The following is a 19,828-nucleotide window of genomic DNA, read 5'->3' as shown; positions in this document are numbered from 1 at the left end:
GAGCGGGACCTGACTCCAACCACCTCCATCCTGCTCCTGCACAGGTCCTACCTTGTGGCGGCTGATCTGCTGCTGGATTTTGGCAGTCTGGGTGCCAATGGGCTCAGAGTTGGCCAATTTCTTCTCTGTCACCGACAGCCACTCGGACACAGGCTCGGTGGTTTCGTGGAACTGCTTTGCCAGCACCAAGATATCCTCCAGCTGCTTCTGCCTATAAAAAGTAATCACAAAATTAGAAGGGAATAATTGTCCAAGGCCAGGTTGGAGCAATCCGGTCTGGGGGAAGGTGTCCCTGCTTGCAGCAGGGCGTTGGAACAAAATGGTTTTTCAGGTCCCCTCCAACCAAAACCAGTCTGTGATTCTCTGAGTCAGTGAAAACACTAAGGAGCAGCTCCCAGTTGGAGCCAGGCATGGGAAGCAGCTTCAGGTATTTGGAGGAAGCAGCTCTGTTCAGAGCAAGGTGAGACACCATTGTCAGGCAAGCTACAATGGCAAAGATAAAAATCAATGTGGAGGAACTGCAAAATAAGCTTTTCCTGCAGCTGTGCCTTTAGTTTAATGCCCTGAGAAGGCAGCAGAAGGGCTTCCCCATTGTGCAGTTTTTCATGAAACAGTTTGAGATGGAAAGGACCTTGAAGATCATTTAGTTCCATTTGTTCCATCCCTATCACTGTCTTGGAGATCCCTCAGCTTGTCACCAGGCTCTTGGTCTTTTGGAGATTCTGGTTAAAGACAATCCTGGATGGACAGCCCAGCTTGCTGGCAATGATTAAAAACACGGAGAAAGGTCCAATCTGGCCTCAGAAGTGACTTCATAACCTCAAACATCAGCTTAGGTAGAAATAAGTAACTCATAAACAAGATTCTGGCAGCATAAAGGTGTCAACAGGATGTTGCTAAACGTTAAAGCTTACAGGAATAAAAATAACATCCCTCCCCTGCAGGGAAATTATTTAATCTCATCTCTTCCCTGCCATTGTAAACCACTGCTATCAGCCCCAGCTCCCAGCCAGCCTTTGACTCCTCGTGCTTTCCAGCTGTTTCCAGGATGTATCTGCACCGAAATCTCCGCCAGCTTCCCGAGCGCTGTCCCCGCGCTCCAGGGCACGGCGACCCGTGGGATGAGCTGCTCCCAGTGCCCCTCACCTGGCAGCTGCCCTGCCCAGCAGCCCTGCCCAGCGCCGTGCCAGGCTCTCCAGCTGCCCCACGATCTTGTCGCGGTCCGCGGGCTCGGCCGACTGCGCGATGCGGTCGCCCTCCGCCTGGATCATCTCCACCGTGGCCTTGCGATCGTCCAGGAGGCGCTGCAGCAGCTTGGGGGAGGCAAAGGAAGGGGGAAGTCACCAGACTGGGGCAGCAGAACCAGATCCAGCCCTTGGAGGGGTCACATCTCCAATTGTGGCTCAGAACCGCTGCCAGTTCTGGGCTGAGAGCAGGCCCAGCCCAGGGGCACGGCTACGCCTTCAAAACCAGCTCAAAAAATTATAGAGTTATATTATATTGTTATATTACATTATAACAATCACATGCTTTGATTTGGGCAGCCCTGAAGTGGTCAGGCCGCCGGATAGGGTGATCATTGTAGGTCCCATTCAAGTGAACTTTCATTGCATCTATTCTATTCTATTCTGTTCCGTTCTATTCTATTCTGTTCCGTTCTATTCTATTCTGTTCCGTTCTATTCTATTCTGTTCCGTTCTATTCTATTCTATTCTATTCTATTCTATTCTATTCTATTCTATTCTATTCTATTCTATTCTATTCTATTCTATTCTATTCTATTCTATTCTATTCCATTCCATTCCATTCCATTCCATTCCATTCTCCTTTCCCTTTTATTTCCCCTTCCCTCCCTTACACTACTCAAGACCCAAACCACTTCTGGGCCAGAAGAGTTTTCCGAGTCTTTCCCACCAACCCCCTCCAACTTATCAAGTTTTTAACCTCCACTTGAAGCCCATTTCCTCTTGCAACCTCCACACGTCAGACCAAGCCTGGCTGAGAATTCATTTCTGAAATATTTCCCCATGACCACACTTGACCTCCCCTACTCCCGCTCCGAGGGCAGGCGCCGACCCCGGGCTGTTATCTCAGCAAACACCGGCACACCTTGGGGCTGCTCTCACACTTTGTAACGTTCCCTTTGTCCAAACACCCCAACCAGGCCCTGCACCACCACCAGCTCGCTCCTGACACAGCAGAATTATCAGCACAAAGCAAAACTCAGGGCTGGAAAAACACGGCCAACCAGCAAAACCAACTTCGAGAGGCAGCGGGACAACGGAGGGACGCGGTGATTTAGGCGATGGAGATTCTTGAGCGTGGGCAAACTGTTCTTTACATTGGGATGTGAGGAACTGAGATCCACCAGGAGAGAAGAATGGAGAGAGCCCCCCAAAATATTGTCTGGTTGTCCTGAGCTCCCCTCCCAGCGCTCACTCACCTTCTGCTCTTGGATCTGGGCTTTCACCACCTTGTACTCGGCAGAGGGAGGTTTCTGGTTGGAGATGAGCTCCTCGGTGTCTGCCAGCCAGCTCAGCAGTGGCTCCAGGGCATCCTGGAACTTCCCGCAGTGCAACAGGGCCTCCTGCAGCTGGGCCACTCGCTGGGCCACCTGCACCCCAAAACCAAAAACAACCCCACTGCAGTGTCAGGCACTGGCCTCGGAGCCTCAGCTCCCTGCCTGTGATCCCATCCTTCCCCCAGACCCCAAAAAAAACAGGGACAGCCCCTCCCCACGCTCCCACCTTCTTGTTGAGGGTGTTCCAGCGGGTGTTGATTTCTTCCATGTCATGCTCCAGCCCTTGGACATCACAGTTTTTCCCGGCGCTTTGGATGAGTCCCTGACCAACTCCATTGACTTGTTGCAGCTTTAGCTGGAGGGGATCCACTTGCTCCTTCTGGAATTGCTGTGGGGCGGAAAAGGTGGGAGAGAAAAGGTGAATTTATAAGGTCTGAGCTGCTCTTCCAGCCACTCAGTCTTTCCATGGATACAACAGGCTTTCCTCTCTAGGGAAGATGCAGTAGCCACTTGCACTGATTTTATTGGAATTGTGCAAGTTTGTCTGAACTCCTCCCTTGCCTTGACCTAGTGACACAGATGTCACAGGAATCTGCTGGTTTGGAGCACAGCTCAGGGTCTATCCACATCCACCTCTGGTTTTAAATTGGAAAATCCCATTTTTCCTGGGAAAAGCACTGGAGTGAAGTAAAAAGAGAAAACCGAGGAAGAAATGAGAGCATCGGCTCCAACTCGCCATCAGATTGGGAAATAATGCTCCTGGGGAAAAACCCCAAGCAATTCTCACAGTGAAGCTATTGAGAACAGAGACCTGACATCATATGAGTTTTGTTAACCACGAAATTACAGGCAAGCAGAGGAGCTCGCTGCATTTCGAAAGACAAAGGCAATAGGCAATTAATGTGCGAGTCGTTTACCACGGATTTGGCACGGTCCTGCCTGGGAATCCTGTGGGGAAAAGCTTTCTAAACCAAAAAAGATTCGATAGGGAAGGGGGAGGAGAGCGAATGAAGCTCCCCATTGTCAGGAGAGGCAGCAGGGAGAATCCTGTTCCTCCGGAGGAGATAAATGCTCTTTATCAGAGCTGGGGATCTGCTGGAACCACGCGCTGCCCGTGCAGTCCTTCAGACGAGCCTGCCCTGTCCCCCACAGCAAACAGCCCAAAAATAGGGAGCAGACTGCTGGCTGGCTCTGCTCCCCTGGCCCAGGAGCCCATGCAGAGCACGGGTCACCCCGCAGCCCTTGGCCCTGTCACGGCGTTTTCCCGTTGGGAAGCAGAGGGGATGGCAAGCAGCCACCTGCTCCCCGTGCCCAAGAACGCAGGGGCACTGCCTGCACTGAAAAATTCCCACTCGGATGCAAGATCTCCCCCAGCAGAGCAGCAGCTCGCGGAGGACACGGCTCTCTGCGCCCGGCAACCGGAGGAGCACGAAGCAAAACCCCCTAAAAACACCAAAATCCCCCTCAAAACACACAGGCACGGCTCCCAGCCCGAGCGAGAGGCACTGCTTTGACTTTCCCTGCCTCGTTTCCAAAGGGAAAAAAAAGCTTCTTTTTCCCAGCAGAGCTCAGGAACCGGAGGGCAGGGAGGTCCCTCCAGGACACGAGCGAAGGGTGAGCTGGCAGACACTGTCCAGAGCTGTTTTGCTCGTGGAGAATTCTGCCACGGTTATAAGAAATAAATGGGGACTTGGAATCACCAATTCCTGGGCTGTTCTCCTGTTACTGTTTATATATGGAGCTGCTGGGTACAAGAGCCAAACCCACAAAAGGATCAGGCTGATAAGGCTGGCATGCCAGGCTGGTCCGAGCTCTCCATGTTCTGCAAAACAAACTCCAAAGGAGCCAGGCAGGGAGGGAGCCCTGTGGAAAAGCCTGGGTGATCCAACCAGGGGTACCTGCAGCACAGGTATCAGCCAGCCTGAGAGCCCAGAACAGCCTGAGGAGCCTGACAAAAATAATCCCAGCAACAGCCTGAGGGTGAGCGTGTCCAACACACTTGTTTTCCTTTGCTCATAAAAGATTCCAGTGATTTAGCTCATTAACCTCACTGTGACTCAGCTTGGAAACAAATATTTAATGACTCCCCTTTGCTGTGGAGCAAGGTGGCCTGCCTTGGACAGACATTTTGGGACTGCAGAAGGACATCTGCTCCACCACACCTCCTCCTCCTCCTCCTCCTCACTCCCAGAAAGGCTTCCCACAGCATCCCCTTTGCTTTCTGCTTCCCTCATCTCCCTTAACCCCTCTGCTGCTGGATTGTGGAATTCCAGGGAGCCTCTCCAGCAATGCCCGGAGCAAGGGGAAGGTTTGTGGGGTCAACAATCAGAGGAGCTGAACCTAAAATAAGGATCCCCCTCACTGATTTTCAAAAAAACAGAAACAACCATGGCAAGGACCCAATGGTTTTTCCCTCACCCAGGTCCCCTCTGGGTGTCCCAGCCCATGCTCACGTGGACCCCCATGTGAAACCACCTCTCCAAGCCCCTCCACATGCGTATCTCAAAGGGGTGGTGCAGCCCAAAGGATGAGTAATTGCCACCAAATCGGGATTTTTGGTGCTGACTAACTTCTGATGTCTCCTTAGTGATATTCCTCCTGTTCCAGATGGCAGGAAATCAGCGCTGGGCTGTGGGAACTCCAGCACTGAGGTCTCTCCAGGCAGGAGCCACAAGAAACACAAATCCCCAAACACCAGAGGGAATCTGAGCCCCTTCCCAAGCACCTTCTGAGCCTCAGCACCTCAATGCTCACAGAAAAAAAAAAAAAACTACAGACAGCGATGACTGCACGGGGCAGGAATTCCCTGCACTTAATTCATTTTACAGGTTTCTCTTCCCTGATGTATTTTCTGCTTCAAAGATGGGAACTCCCTGCCAGGAGCCAGCGAGGAGGTTTTTTTTCTAAAGTCCGTGATTTCCATCTGAGTGACCACAATGTACTTTAATAAGCCAAAAAAGTGCAAGTCAACATTTCAGGTCATCGAGCAGCGAGAAATCTTTTGCCTCCCTTACTTACACAATCACACAATTCCCCCCCCCATCCCAAAAAAAAAAACCCCAATTTTTTTGCCTGCCAAACCCAAGACGATCTCGGGAGGGAGAAGGCTGTTTGGGAGCCCAGATCGTGCGTTACTGAGTGGGCTCCCACCTCCCACCCATCCCTGGAGTGCAAAATAAAGCGAATTCTGTGCCTGGAGCCCCGGCTGCGGGAGCCTGAGCAACAAATACCTCGTTATCTGGAACGAATCCATCTGGGAGAGCTGGGGGCCCTTCTGCCATGGCAGCAGCAGCACCGAGGGCTCCCTCTGTGCCCGGTGTCCCCAGTTCCTCACTGGGACACAGGGAAGGGGCACCCCCATAGCTGCGGGGATGGGGGGAGCCCCTCAACACAGCCCTGGGGAGGGTTTGTGCCCTGGCTGCTGTGGACAAGGGCGTCCCCAGCGCCCTGCTGGGACCCTCTGGGAGGGGTGACAAGGCACCAGGGGGACCCTGCCAAGCTGCCACCCCTGCTGCAGGTAAGCTGGAAGCAGGGTCGTCCTCCAAAGCCACCGCTGCAGCGGGCAGGTGCTCCAGCACGGGCGGCACAAGCGTGATGGCAAAGTCATCTGCGTCCCCCAAGGACACCACCAACGGCACGGGGGCACCGCCGGGGTCCCTGGCACCCGAGGAGAGTGGCTCAGCTGCTGGTGGTGGCACGGTGGCGACAGGCACGTCAGCAAAGGGTGGCGGGGCTTCCAGAAGCTCCTCCACCATCAAGGGCATGGCAGTGGTGGTGGCTCCTGGAGGTTCCTCAGCATCCATGGTAGGATCCCCTGTGGCTGGTGGCACCCCCTGGGGCTCCGGGACAGCCACATCTCCTGCTGAAAGCGGGTGGGCTGGAGCAGAAAGCTCCCCAAAATCCCATGGGATGGCAGGCCCTGCAATGGACAACGTGCCAGCAAGCTCTTCAGGGGCGGCTGGGCAGGCAGGACATGGCACCTCCCAGCTGGGGGCAAACAACAAGTCCACATCTGCTTGCAGGACGGCTGCTGGTGTCCCCCCATGTGCGACCATGCCCTCTGCGTGGGCAGCCCCTTCCAGAGACAGGGCACGGCCCAGTGAAACCATTTCCCACGGGAGCTCCTCAGCAGGCACTGGGAATGTTGTCGGAGCCTGGGAGCCTGGCTCTGATGCAGAGCCAGCGTGGAAAGGCAGCAGAGAACCACAGCAAACATCCCCACTCCCTGCTGGACGAGTCCAGCCCTCAGCTCCACTCCCTGATCCCAAATCTGTGGCTTCATCCTCAGAAACCAGTTCTGGGACATCCCAGCTGGCCACCTCAGTCCTTCCAGGCAGGAGGTGATGGGTCCTGAAGGGATCCATGCCCTCAGTGCCAGCCTGGCTGTGCCCTGGGGGGGACCCCAGCTCCTCCATGGCTGGGGGCTGGCAGGGGGACACTGGGCCACGACAGGGCCCCTCGGGAAGCAAGTCTTGGTTCTCTTCACCCCAGCCCTCTGGAGCACTGGGGTACCCCTCTCCCCCCAGCCCAGCAGCCACATGTGGCCCTGGGTGGGAGGTCACCCCAGCAGCCACAAGCTCCGTGTCCATGAGTGCATCAGGATCAGCCTCCCCCAGCACCGGGGGGCTCTCCAGGAGGGACCCCAGCCCGGCCATGGCCACGGGGCTGGGGGAGGCCCCTCCGTCCGAGTCCGTGGGGGTGACAGCCAGGGTGTCCCTCTCTGAGAAGGGCTCTGTCAAGGGCTCCAGCGTGCTCAGCACCTGGGAGCTGCAGGTGACATCAAAGTCCTCCAGATCTGACACAACGGCAGAGTCTGAGGCGCTGATATCCAAGGGGACCCTGTGCTGACCCCCTTCAACCACCAAGCCAGCCAGTTTGGCCGAATCTGGGTCCAGCCCCTCTGAGTCCATTGGGGACATCTGAATGTCCAGGCAGCTGGGGACAGCTCCATCACCCCCGTCCTCATGCAGGCACTGCTCCTCCAGCTCCAGGAACATCTGCACCGAGTCCGTGTCGGACAGCTCGGGGCCCGTGGGGCTGGCTGGGCGCTCCAAAACCGGAGCAAAGTCCTCAACCCCACATTGCACGGCCACGTCCTCCGTGCAGCACGGGGTGCCACCATCCGCAGGGGACGTGCAGGACAGGGAGGTCCCCGGGCTGAGGGCAGAGCCATCCTCAGGAGCAGTGGATTGTTCCCTTTCTTCAGAAATATCTGCCAAGCAACAGCTCCTCTTCTCCTCTGCCACCAGAACAGCCTTTCCTCTCTCTGACAGCGTCGCCTCCTCCCACTCCTCCATCATCACCCAGCGCTCGTCCTCCTCAAATCTCAGCTCAGACTCCGTTTTCTCCCTGAGATTGGAGGTGATGAGAATATCCAGCCCCGTATCCAGCAGCTCCTCACTAAGGCACGGAGAGAGGTTGACGTTCTCCACCGTAGAGTCCGACTCGGAGGCCTCCAGGGTCTCCTGGTGCCCGTCGTTGAAGTTCCCCCTGATGAAATTCTTCCTGGCCCGTGGCCAGGTGGCACTGGGCAGCCGGCGGGCCCTGGCCAGCGCCCTGGCACGGCTGTCACCGGCGCTCAGCAGGGCCTGGCGCTCCTCCCGGGGACCCCCATAGCCATCCACGCTGAACTGCTTGGCCCCCAGAGCCTCTGCCGTGCCAGATGCCTTGGAGACGTGCTCCAAGGTGAGCGACTCGGACATGGGCTCGCCGTGCTCGGGCTGGCCCGGCTGCTCGGCCAGCATGGTGCTGGAATCCCGCTTGTCCCGCAGGGAAGGGTTGGAGGCGCCCGCCTCCGACACCTCGCTGAGGGAAGCCCCCATCCTTTCGGCGAACTCGGTGAAGTTGGGAGGCATGAAGGACTTCCACGAGCGCCGGTTGACGTTCTCCTTCTTCTCGGGGTTCGGCCGCCGCTTTGGCGGAGCCGGCGCCGGCTTGGAGACGTCGCTGCTGAGCTTCAGCTGGTCGAAGATGACGCGCTCGTCCAGCTTCTTGGGTTCTGGTGGCCTGGACTCGAAGACGTTGGCAGCCCCCAGAGTGCCGTTGCTGGATATGGTGCTGCCGTCCCCCTTGCCCAGGGTGCTCTTGGAGAGCTGGTTGAGCTTCGATCCCTGATCGATCTGCTCGTTGATTCTCATGGTGTCGTATATCGACCTCTGGGGCACGTAGCAATCCTCTATGTAGCCATCCTCATCCTCGCCCTTGCCCAGGCAAGTGCGGTTCTGCCGTAAACAGTCTGGCCGGCTCAGTGGTTTGCCCATACTCTCGTCCTTATGGATGAAGGAAACACCCCGGCAACCTTTTGCCCGCCACGGCAGGAAGCATCACACGGCCAGCAGGTCCCAAACCCGCCGCCGGGGCAGCCTCTAATCCCAAAGTGATGCTACGGGGATGGGAAGTCCCGAGCGGCAGTCCCGAGCAGTGAAACAACCCATCTCACCCCCCCCGGCACCCCTAAAAAACCCCATCCATCAGCGGCTCATCCAAAATCCAACAGCTCCGGTAAAAATATTCCAAGCGGCAGAAACGGCGGAAGAGTTTGAAGCGCTCTCAAATTATCCCGTCCGTCCTTCTTGACTAACAAAGGCACTGCTTGTCCCGGCCGCTGCCGGCTGGCAGGGGCGAGCGGCTCCGCGCGTTTTCTGCCCAGCTCCGAGCGCCGTGCGAGTCCAGCTGGTCCGAATTAGCCTCTCCCCCCGACTCTCGTGTTTTCATTTGAACCGGGCTTGTCAGCGGATATTCGTACAACTTTAAACACAGGAAGTTCTTCATTCGGGGCAAACTCGGAGGTTTCCTGTCTCAAAAACATGATGGCATTGTCGCTGCCGTCACCTCGCCCGGTGCCACCGGCAGTGGCGGAACCCCCAAAATCCAGCGGGTGGGAGCGCGGCGGTGGCGGCACGGCGGAATCGGGAGGTGGAGGAAGGCTGCTGGGTCTTCGCTTTTTTTTTTTTTTTTTGCTTTCTCCCCAGGGGAAAAAAAAAAATTGGCTATAAACCGCATCCAAAAATGGCAAAGGGACGGAGCGGGATGGAATCCCCTGAGTTGCCTCCGGGAGCCGTCGGGGGGGACGGGGAGCAGCGGCGGCTGGAGGCGGCAGTTGCCGCTGCTGCTGCCGCTTCTTCTTCTTCCTCCTCTTCCTCCTCCTGCTGCCGGCCCCGCTCGCACTAACTTTCCCGGCGGCCGGTGTCGGGCTGCGGCGGCTCCGCGCCACCGGGCGGCCCGGCCATGGCGGGGCGGCGGGCGGCGGGGCCGGTACCGGCGGCGATGCGGGGCGGACCGGGGAGGATGGGGATGGTGCCGGGGCGGGCACACACACACACACACACCCCCTCACCCCGGGGCCGCCCTCCCGTTCCCCTTTCCCCGCCGCTCTCTCCCCTTTTGTGCGCGGCTCAGCGGCCGGGCCGGGGGCGGGGGGCTCCGCGCCGCCCCCGCGGGCAGCCCCCGGCCGGCGCGGCGGGATGCATGGCCGCTGCCTTCCTCCTCCTCCTCCTCTTGCTGCTGCTGCTCCTGCTCGTCCTCCCGCTGCCGGCCGCCGCCTCCCGCTCTGCTTCCCGCCGGCGGAACAAAAGGCCGAGCCGCGCAGGCCGCCGCACGCCCCGGCCCCGCCGCCGCCGCCAGCACCGGCTCCCGCGGAGCTCCAGCCCCGGCGGAGGGCGGGGGGACGCGGGGGCGGGCGGGGGGCGGTGCCGCGGGGCGGGGCGGCAGCGCCGGGGCCGCCCCCTCGCCGAGCCCCGCGGGGCCTCCCGCGCCCCCCGCACCGACCCCCGCCCGGCGGGCCCGGGATGGGGGAACCGGAGCGCGGCCCGGCCCCGGGGAGCGGGGGGGAATGCTCGGAGGAGGCAGCGCGGGGGTGGCGCCCGCCCGCCCCGCCGGGGATGGCCCCTCCTCCGGGGGGAGGCGGCGGCAGCCCCCGACAAAGAGCAGCAACGCCCTGGCTCGGCGGCGGCTCCGGCTCCGGCTCCCGCCGCCGCCGGGCCCGCTCCCCCTCCGGCCCTTTGTCCGCCGTTCCCCGAGCCGGAGCTGGCGACACATCGGGTGTCCCCCCCTGCTCCTCGCACAAAGAGCCGAGTTCCGAATTCAGCGCAGAAACGCACCCGGAACACCCCCAAAGTAGCAATTTTGCCTCCCCCCCCCCATCGCTCTGCCAAAAAGCCGCCCGCGATTTGCCACCGTTCCCCTGAACCACTGCAGGCTCTTTTGGTAAAAATCATGATTTTTATAGCCCCGGCTCTTGGGTAGCATCCTGCTCCTCCCATCATCCTGAGTCCTGTCACCCTCTTTTCCTCCCCCAAAACCCTTGGGTTTAGGAGATGGGGGACGTTGGAAGCGGGGAGGGAGGCAGCCCGGGTGCGTGAATCACCGCTGCGAAGTGATGCTGAGGGAAGTCACAGACTTGGGAGAGAAAACAGGAGGGTTGGGAACAGCCTCCACGCATCTCCAGGCAACAACCCGCCCCACCAGCCACCCGGCCTGCTACTTTGGGATGAATTATGGCATCGGGATAAAAATACAAGGTGTTTAATACAGAAAAACGTGCAGCATTGCACTCCAAAGGCACCAACACCGCGAGAATCAGAGCTCGGGCTGTGCCTTCTGTGCCACAGCTTCACCAAAATCCTTCCCACCTGGCCATGGAGAGCCACAGCTAAGGAAGATGAAATCCTGAATATTTTTGGATGCATTGCCATCCTGAAAACGCCGAGGCTTTGCCAAAAAAGTCATGGTGTGGTGTGGTGGGAGCCCAGCTCCCACATCCCCAAGCTCTCAGCCCCTGCAATCCCCATGTCCCACCACCAACCACGGCGTTCCCAAAGCTTTGTTTGGCTTTGGAGAGATGGGAACGGATGTTCTGTGGAAGGGGAGGGGTCGGGGGAAATTGCCCATTAAACGGCCCGAGGTGATCCTCGGATGGAGATTTTTGCACAGTGGGAAACCTTTGGAACCCCTTTTTTCCACCATCAAATACAACCAAGGAGAAGAGGGGGAAGCAGGGAGGGAGTGAGGATCTGAGAGGGGATCCCAAACATCCCCCAGGGAGCTGTTCTGTCCATCCAGGCCATGGAGGGGATCCCAAACATCCCCCAGGGAGCTCCTCTGTCCATCCAGGCCATGTCCCCTCCACATCCCCCTGGACATTCATCTTGCAGCCTCCATCCATCCATCCATCCCCAGCTGCCAACACTGCCCAGAGCGCCCCAACGCCGGGATTTTCCCCCCTTTGGCGGGCGACACCGCAGCTCCTGGTGGCTGCTATTAATGCAGAGCAGCTGAAACAACAAGAGGACAAAACGGAGCCGTGCCAGCATCGGCTGCTCCTCAAGCACCTTGGCCGGGAGCTGCTCCGTTACCGCTCCCAGGGCCCCTCCGCCAGGAATCCCAGGCATCCGGGCTGGGGCGAGGAGGCTTTTTTGTTCCACTGAGAAGGAGGAACGAGCTCTCTTTCTCTCTCCTCTCTCTCTCTCTCTCTCCTCTCTCTGGAGCTGCCCCGTTTCACAGCCAGAAATTCTTTTCCCATTTCCTCACCGAGTCCCGTGCCAGGAGCGAGCCGAGCCTCCCTCAGACACATTCTGCCCCCTCCCCACCAATAATTTCTGGGAGCGTTAGGGGAAGGTTGGGCAGGGATGAAAGGCAGTTGGAAAGGCAAAGATCGCGGCCACAGCTCCTGCAGGTTCCTCAAATCGCGGCTTTGAGGCTCCAAGTGTCACCCCAGCGATGGGGACAGGAGCCAAACAGGGCTGGGAATTGCAAGGTCAGGGCTTTGCCTGAGCTTTGTGTCGGTGCAAGGGATGGATGCGAAGGACATGAAGGTCCTGCCTGATTTTTGTCCTTTCTGGTATTTCTTCAAGACCCCTGGTTTGGCTTTTGCTCAGTCCCCAAACCAGTCCCGTCACCTCACCCAGACCTGGACCCACCTCAGGTCAGGTCCTGCAGATAAAACACCCTCAGCTAAAACCCACCCAGAGGCTTTCCAAGACCTTCTCCAAGCAGGAACATCCCCATTTGTCTCCTGAACCTGCTGGTTTCAAGCTTTCCTCACATGGCCACCAGCCCTGGCGTGTGGGGACGCGTGCTGTCCCTGTCACAGGCTGATGCCACCCTGCTTATGGCCGTGCTGCACCCTGCCACCTCTGCCACCACTGTTTACAGGGCACAGCACTCTTTGGAAACATTTTTAGCTTTCTTTTAAAGCATCTCAGCAGCTGGAAGTGAGGTGAGATGTGAGGAGCAAGAGAGATCAGAGGCAGCTCAAGATCTCTGATGGATTGGTCATTTATGAGATCAGAGTGAAACCAAAGGTCTTCTTCACCCTCAAAGCTTCTCTAAAGTCCACCTTGGTGCCCTTCTGCCCTGGGAGTGCAGGATGGATGGAGGAGAGCTCCTAGCTTTGTCCTTACAGGCCTTGCTGACCATGCCATAAAATGGAATAGTTTGTGTTGGAAGCCGTCATAAAATAGAATAGTTGTGTTGTCCCACTCCCTGCTCTGGGCAGGGACACTTTCCACTAGACCAGCCTGGCCTTGAGGGCTGGGGCAGCCACAGCTTTTCTGGGCAACCTCTCCCCTGCGTCTGCCATCGTGTGGGTCATCACTGTGTCCCCAGATGTGACCCCAAGGTGCCAGCCCTGGGCTGGGACACTGTGCCACGTCCAAGCAAGGCAGGGTGGACAACCCCCAGTGCCTCCAGGCCAGCAGAAGGACCGAGGGCGCGTCCCACCCTCCCTCAGACGCCGCAACAGAAGCACAAAGCCAAATCGAGTGCACGCAAAATCTCCCTTAGAAACGGCGCTTTAGGTTGCGCTGGGATATTTTAGCAGAGGATTCATGCTTTTCAAAGCTTCTGCTGCGTTTGTCACAAGGTCAGAGAGATTTCTTTCTCTCCCTCTTGCTCTCCTAATTCATTCCTCCCCCCAGATCTCTGTGGTTGCCATTCCAGCTCCTGACCCGGGCAGGAGCATTGGGGCCATTCCCACCCTGCTGTGCTGCCCTGGGTGCTCCCTGATCCCTTTGGCTCACAAACCAACCTCACACCAGGGCTCTGCCACCGCTCAATCCCTCTCCAAAGGCTCCAGCTGCTCGGGATGCAGGGAGCCAGCACATCTTTAAATCAGCCATTTGGAACCTGCTCATTCAGGGCTCTCCTGCACGGGGCTGTGGGAGGAAACCTCAGCATCCTCTGTGGGGGTCTGCGCCTCCCTCCACATGGGGAAAGTTTTAGGAAGAGGTTAAAATCCAAACTCGCAGAGAAACCTCCTGCACTTTGGATGCACAGCTGCAGCGAGTGCTGTGCAAAAAAAAAAAAAAAAAAAAAAAGTTAAAAAAAATTAAATTTATTTTGCAGGAGCTGCGCTGCAGCGCTCTCCCTGCAAGGCAGCTAATATAGATGTTGGTATAAATAATTCTCCAGAACGAAGCCTGGAGCCCACGTGTTACAGCAGAGCTCAGGCACAGCCCCACAGCACTCAGTGTTCCCATGGAACCCCCAGAACGCCCCAAAACTCCCTGGCAGCAACCTGAGATGGGACTGGGAGAGTCCCAGGGCCCTTGTGCCAGGAGGTGAAACTGCAGAAATGCTGAAATGCCCATTTTTGTCCTCATCTGCTGCATTTCCCTGCAAACTGAAGCACCCTGGGCATCCCAGTGCCCACAAAATGCAGAATCTGCTCCCCAGAGCAAAGGGGCACAACAGGGAGATGGGGTGAGTAACAAACTGCTCTGAGGCTCTTTAGGAAGTGAGCTAAGTGTGTTATCATCCTGAGAATCCTCTGGATGGGAGACATCTAAACCACTCCTTCAGCAGGAGAACTGGCAATTGTTCTTGAAAAGGCTGCAGTGACTAATCCAAGCCCGAGTCCTTCCCTGCTTGCTCCAGACTCAGTGGCCACATTTTCTCCCTTCCCAAGCCTGGTTTGGATGCTGTGGGTGATGGAAATGTCCCCCAAGATCCCCTCTCCAATGGCTGCATCATGCCAGGACCAGGAGAGGAGCCTGCTCAGACAAAACCCTTCCCATCTCCTCCTCCTCCTCCCTCGGATGCTCAGCTCTCCTGGTCTTATGCAAAGCCGGTATTTTTAGTCTCTCCTGGAAGCGCTGTGAAGTGTCATCACCAGCAGCTAACGAGAGCTCTGGGGAGAGGACATTCCTCTGGCCATGCCCCTCGGCTCAGACCCGCCAGGGCCACCACAGCACCTGCAAGTGGGTGGCTTTGGGAGCTCCTGAAAGGCACCATTTGATCACAGCCCGGATTGTTTCACGGGCAAGGAAAGAAAAGGAAAGGAGGAGGGGGAAAAAAAAAAAGCAAAAAAAAAAAAAAAAAGCAACGATTTGGTCGATCTCAGCAACTCTTGGCTTAATTCACTCTTGTTCTCGGGATCAGGGAAGCCTCTGCTGACACGTCAAGGTCGAAGCCCACCCGTGGTTTGCTGATGGACCAGCACACAGCAGCGTTCTCTTTAGCAAGGAGGAGCTCCTGGGCTACCTTTGCTCTCTCCTCGCTGCTAAAATTTATTCCCAAGGAGAGAAGAGGCTGCCAAGGCCACTGGCAGCACATGGTGGCCAAGTTAGAAATGGGGGCCAGGTTAGAAATGGGGACCAGGCTAGAAATGGGGGCCAGGTAAGAAATGGGGGCCAGGCTAGAAATGGGGGCCAGGCTAGAAAGGGGAGCCAGGTTAGAAATGGGGGCCAGGTTAGAAAGGGGAGCCAGGTTAGAAATGGGGGCCAGGTTAGAAAGGGGAGCCAGGTTAGAAATGGGGGCCAGGCTAGAAATGGGGGCCAGGCTAGAAAGGGGAGCCAGGTTAGAAATGGGGGCCAGGTTAGAAATGGGGGCCAGGTTAGAAAGGGGGGCCAGGTTAGAAAGGGGAGCCAGGTTAGAAATGGGGGCCAGGTTAGAAAGGGGGGCCAGGTTAGAAAGGGGGGCCAGGTTAGAAAGGGGGGCCAGGCTAGAAATGGGGGCCAGGCTAGAAAGGGGAGCCAGGTTAGAAATGGGGGCCAGGTTAGAAAGGGGAGCCAGGTTAGAAATGGGGGCCAGGCTAGAAAGGGGAGCCAGGTTAGAAATGGGGGCCAGGTAAGAAATGGGGGCCAGGTTAGAAATGGGGGCCAGGTTAGAAAGGGGAGCCAGGTTAGAAATGAGCCCCACCAGGGCTCTGCAGCTCGGGCCACCCTCCCTCGGTGACAGCCCTGTCACCCAGCACAGCCTTGTGCTCATCACCCCCATTTATCACCCCCTTCCCCAACGAGGGGAGATGGTGCCTTTAAGGCAGCTCAACAGCTGTCAGAGAGGAGGCATTTCTGCCCAGTGCTGCTGATGCTGAAAATACGAGCCAGAGATACTTTAAGCAGGCCTGGAGAGCGTTCAGCCAGGAGACACCGTCACGCAGCCCGTCCCCACTGCCAGCCCGGGCCCACCCAGCTGCTCCCAGCCCCACGCCTGGCGGGAGCCACACGCATTCCTCCGGGGGCACACAAGGGTTAAAAATACCCCGGGGCACAGCAAGTGGCAGAGGGTCCCTTCCCTGCCACATCCCGTGCTCAGGAAGCCACCTCCCCTCGCCCACCTGCCGGGGTTTGGCTGCTTGGTGGGCTCAAAAAAAGCTCCTGGCCAGCCTATCCATCAGCAAGGTTGTTTTCTCCTCCCTGTGGTTCTCCCAGTGGGGAATCTCTGTTTTCCAATAAAACTAGAGTGGTTTTATCCATGCTCCATCTAAGAAGCCATCACCCAAATCTAGTGGCTACATGGTCTGGAAGCTCCTAGGTGTATAATGCCACCACTTGTCCTGGCTGAGGACCACTCTTGTCCCGCTGCCTCCAGAAATCAAGGTTTTTGAGTCTCAATACCTCGTGCCATCAGCACATGGAGTCGCCCCTGCTCTCCAGTCCCATCCAAAATGGGGTGCTGCTTTTCCTCTCTGCTCTCCTCAGGAGGGCTGGAATGAGGTGATCTTTAAGGTCCCTTCCAACCCAAAGCATTCTCTGATCTCCAAGAGAAGCCCTGGCAGGAGCAGAGCTAACAGTCCCAGGGAGAACCACAAAAATCACCGAGCTTGGAAAAGATCCTCAAGATCACCCAACGAAGGAAGGTCACAAAACGCCACAATCATCAAAAATGAATGGGCTAAAATTTCTGGGGAGAAACCCAAACTCTGATCCTCCTGCAAAATATCCTCAGTGAAACACTGCAGGATGATGGATGCAGGATGCTGGGCAGTCCCCATCCCATCCCATCCCATCCCATCCCATCCCATCCCATCCCATCCATCCCATCCCATCCCATCCCATCCCATCCCATCCCATCCCATCCCATCCCATCCCATCCCATCCCATCCCATCCCATCCCATCCCATCCCATCCCATCCCTGCCTCTGACATCAATGGCTCATGAGATCACATCAGTGGCAGCCCCCTCCCCAAAACCTCTCCAAAACCTCAGGCAGAGACACCTGGGACAAAGCCAGGGACATTTCTGACATCACCACTGACTCAGCTCCCAGGTGGAAAGGTTGGAATTACGAGTCATAAATGAAGAGCTGAGAGAAGCTGACACCCCCAGGCAGGCAGGAAGGGGGGCACAGGAACCTGTGTGGGCTCCCCAGCCCTGGCCAGCTTCTGCTTTCTCTCAGACAGCACCACTGGAAGGGCCAGATGAGTAATTCTGGTCTGGGCCTCGCTCAGGGCATCACCACTCCCAGGATTTCTTTCCTGATTTTTCATTTTTGTATTGAAGCAGACAAAGAGGGTGCTGGAGGCACAACGGCTGTGTGGGCCCTGGCTGACCTGACCTACTCTGAAATAAAGCACTGAGGCTTCAGTTACTGCTGTCTAGGGATTCTCCCTCCCCCTCTCCATCATCCAGCATTAAACCTTTATTGGTGTGACACAGCACTGCCAGAGTTCACTGCATTGAGGAAATCCAGTTCCCAAAAACGCCAGGATCCCAAAATCCCATCTCTTCCCTCTGCTGCCTTGGATAAGCCATTACCCACTGAAAGCTGGATGCTGGAGACCCCCTCCTGCTCCTCCCTGAGCAATTCCAGTTCCCAAAAACCTCCCCAAAAACACCAGAAGAGGCAGGATCCCAAAATCTCATCTCCTTCTGCCTGGGCTAAGCCATCACCCACTGAAGGCTGGATGTAGGAGACGCTGTCCTGCTCCTCCATGAGCAACTCCAGCTTCCAAAAACCTCCCCAAAAACATCAGGAGAAGAGGCAGGATCCCAAAATCTCATCTTCTCCTCTACTGCCTTTTCTAAGCACTGAAGGCTGAATACTGGAGACCCCCTCCTGCTCCTCCAATTTCCAAAAATCTCCCCAAAAGTGCCAGGAGAAGCGGCAGGATCCCAAAACCCCATCTCCTCCTTCCTCTGCCTTGCCTAAGCCATCACCCACTGAAGGCTGGGTACTGGGGACCCTGTGCTGCACCTCCATGAGCAACTCCAGCTTCCAAAAACCTCCCCCAAAAGTGCCAGGAGAAGCGGCAGGATCCCAAAATCCCATCTCCTCCCTCCTCTGCCTTGCCTAAGCCATCACCCACTGAAGGCTGGATGCTGGAGACCCCCTCCTGCTCCTCCCTCGTCTCCGGGGTGGGGTTTAATTAACCCTGGGAGGCAGATTTGGGATAAACAGCCCGGCTGTGCCAGCTGCAGCAGGTCCTGGCTCGCCACATTCCTGCGCCCTGCCCCAGCGCCACCCAGCTCAGCTGTGGTGACAGCAGCAGCCTGTGGTGACACAGACACCTCACCAGGTGTCCCTGCACCTGCAGCCACCCCAAAGTGATGGCAGCCTTTGGTTGGGGGTCATGTTTGATGTCGTTTTTTTTCCCCTTGGGTTTCATTTTGGGGGAAGCGTTCCAAATTCTTGTTCCACGGTTGAGCACGGCTCGGAAGGAATGCAGGGTTGGATCCTGCTCTCATCTTCCTCACGGGGACAAAGCGTCCCCTGGCCATGACACAGCTGAGGTTCTTCCTGCAGGAAATGCCCACTTATCCCTGGAAGAGTTCAAGGACAGGGTTTGGAGCAAGCTGGCAGAGTGGGAAGGTGTCCCCTGCCCCTTCCCACCCAAACCATTCCACGATTCCGTGACTGGGGAGGCACCAGGATCCTCCACTCCTGAGCACTGTGAGGCAGAGAGCCCAAAAATCCCTCCCAGCTGACCCAGGGCTGAGCTCCAATGCTGTGAATTTCATAGGTGAAATGTGACAGCGTTTAGGGTTTGTCCAAGAACAACGCCAAGAATCAAAGAGGGTCCCAGCTCAGAGCTGCCAACGCCAAGCTTTGAAACCCAAGTTCAAAATCCACTGTGTAAAAGATAAACAAAAGCCAGGCTTAAGCTTGCTTAGCCAGGAGGCCAAGCTACCCCAGCACAGATGTCTCCCCCCAAAACACCCAAGAATTTGATTCCACCAGCTCCATCAGGGGCTGATGGGTTCCCCTTGGCCAGACAGGACAAGCCCATGCCTGGGGCATTCTGGCACCTCTGCTCCCAACCAGAAAACCTCACTTCGCATAAAGGAGTCTGAGCCACTTGCACTGAGCAGCACAAGCTTCATCCCATTAGTTTCACCATTTTTGGGGTGAAAAGTTCTCACTTAGGGTCTCCCAGCTGATCTGGGGCTGCTGCTGATGGAGACAAAGCAATGCAGAAACTCCCTCTGCCTTCACGTGAGTGACCCCCCTGTCTCATCTGTACCTGGGGAATCATTTCCCTGGGGGATTCTGCGGTTTGCCAAACTGAATCCACGGAGCTGTTATGTTTAGAAACATCTCAACCGTAGCTCACTCGATTCCAGTCATTAAAATTTAATATTAGCGTAAGCTTTGAGAAACCTGAGCTGACAGCAGAGACAGTGGAGGGGGCAGAAGTGCCCCAGCCTGGAAACTCCTACGAGCAGCTCCTGGTGCTGCCTGGCACTTGTCCCTCGTGCTGAAGAGCCCAGCTTGGCCGTGTGAAGCTCAGCACAAAGCTCCTCCTGACTCTCAGCACCTTTTTACACAACACAGGGGCTCCTCAGAGAGCCAGCAATGGAACCAGAGACACCTGGGTTAAACTCCTGCTGGAGATGAGGAGTTAAAGATGAGGTTCCTTCGCTCTGACAGCTCTCCATGAGCTAAACCCACGTTGTTTCTTCTGTGGCACAGCTGGATCCGAAGCGATCCGTGGGGATGTCCATATAAGCACAGGCTCCAAACCACAGAAATGCCTTTCAGCTGCACTTGATCTCACCAGAAAACTCAGGGCTCCATCTGATGACCCCTTAAAGTCTCCTCCAGATGGGCTTTCTTAACAATCCTGCCACAACCAACCACTCCCTGCC

The 19,828-nt window shown here is 56.8% G+C and overlaps 1 protein-coding gene across 20 annotated transcripts in view; it reads right to left on the bottom strand.

Moving 5' to 3' along the window:
• Positions 1-19,828, bottom strand: part of MACF1 (microtubule actin crosslinking factor 1) — a 146,973-nt gene that overhangs the window by 29,991 nt on the left and 97,154 nt on the right. For all 20 annotated transcript variants that reach the window (XM_063177469.1, XM_063177475.1, XM_063177472.1 and 17 more), the window contains 4 exons: positions 2,748-2,909; positions 2,444-2,614; positions 1,147-1,313; positions 52-211 (listed from right to left, as the gene is read on the bottom strand). In XM_063177469.1, the coding sequence (XP_063033539.1) occupies positions 52-211; positions 1,147-1,313; positions 2,444-2,614; positions 2,748-2,909 (660 nt within the window). The remainder of the gene's footprint in view (positions 1-51; positions 212-1,146; positions 1,314-2,443; positions 2,615-2,747; positions 2,910-19,828) is intronic.

The sequence above is a fragment of the Melospiza melodia genome, chromosome 27 (assembly GCF_035770615.1).
Source record: "Melospiza melodia melodia isolate bMelMel2 chromosome 27, bMelMel2.pri, whole genome shotgun sequence".
NCBI classification, from domain to species: Eukaryota; Metazoa; Chordata; class Aves; order Passeriformes; family Passerellidae; genus Melospiza; species Melospiza melodia.
Note: the sequence above shows the minus strand (reverse complement) of the source record. Positions and strands in the feature narration are given on the sequence as shown.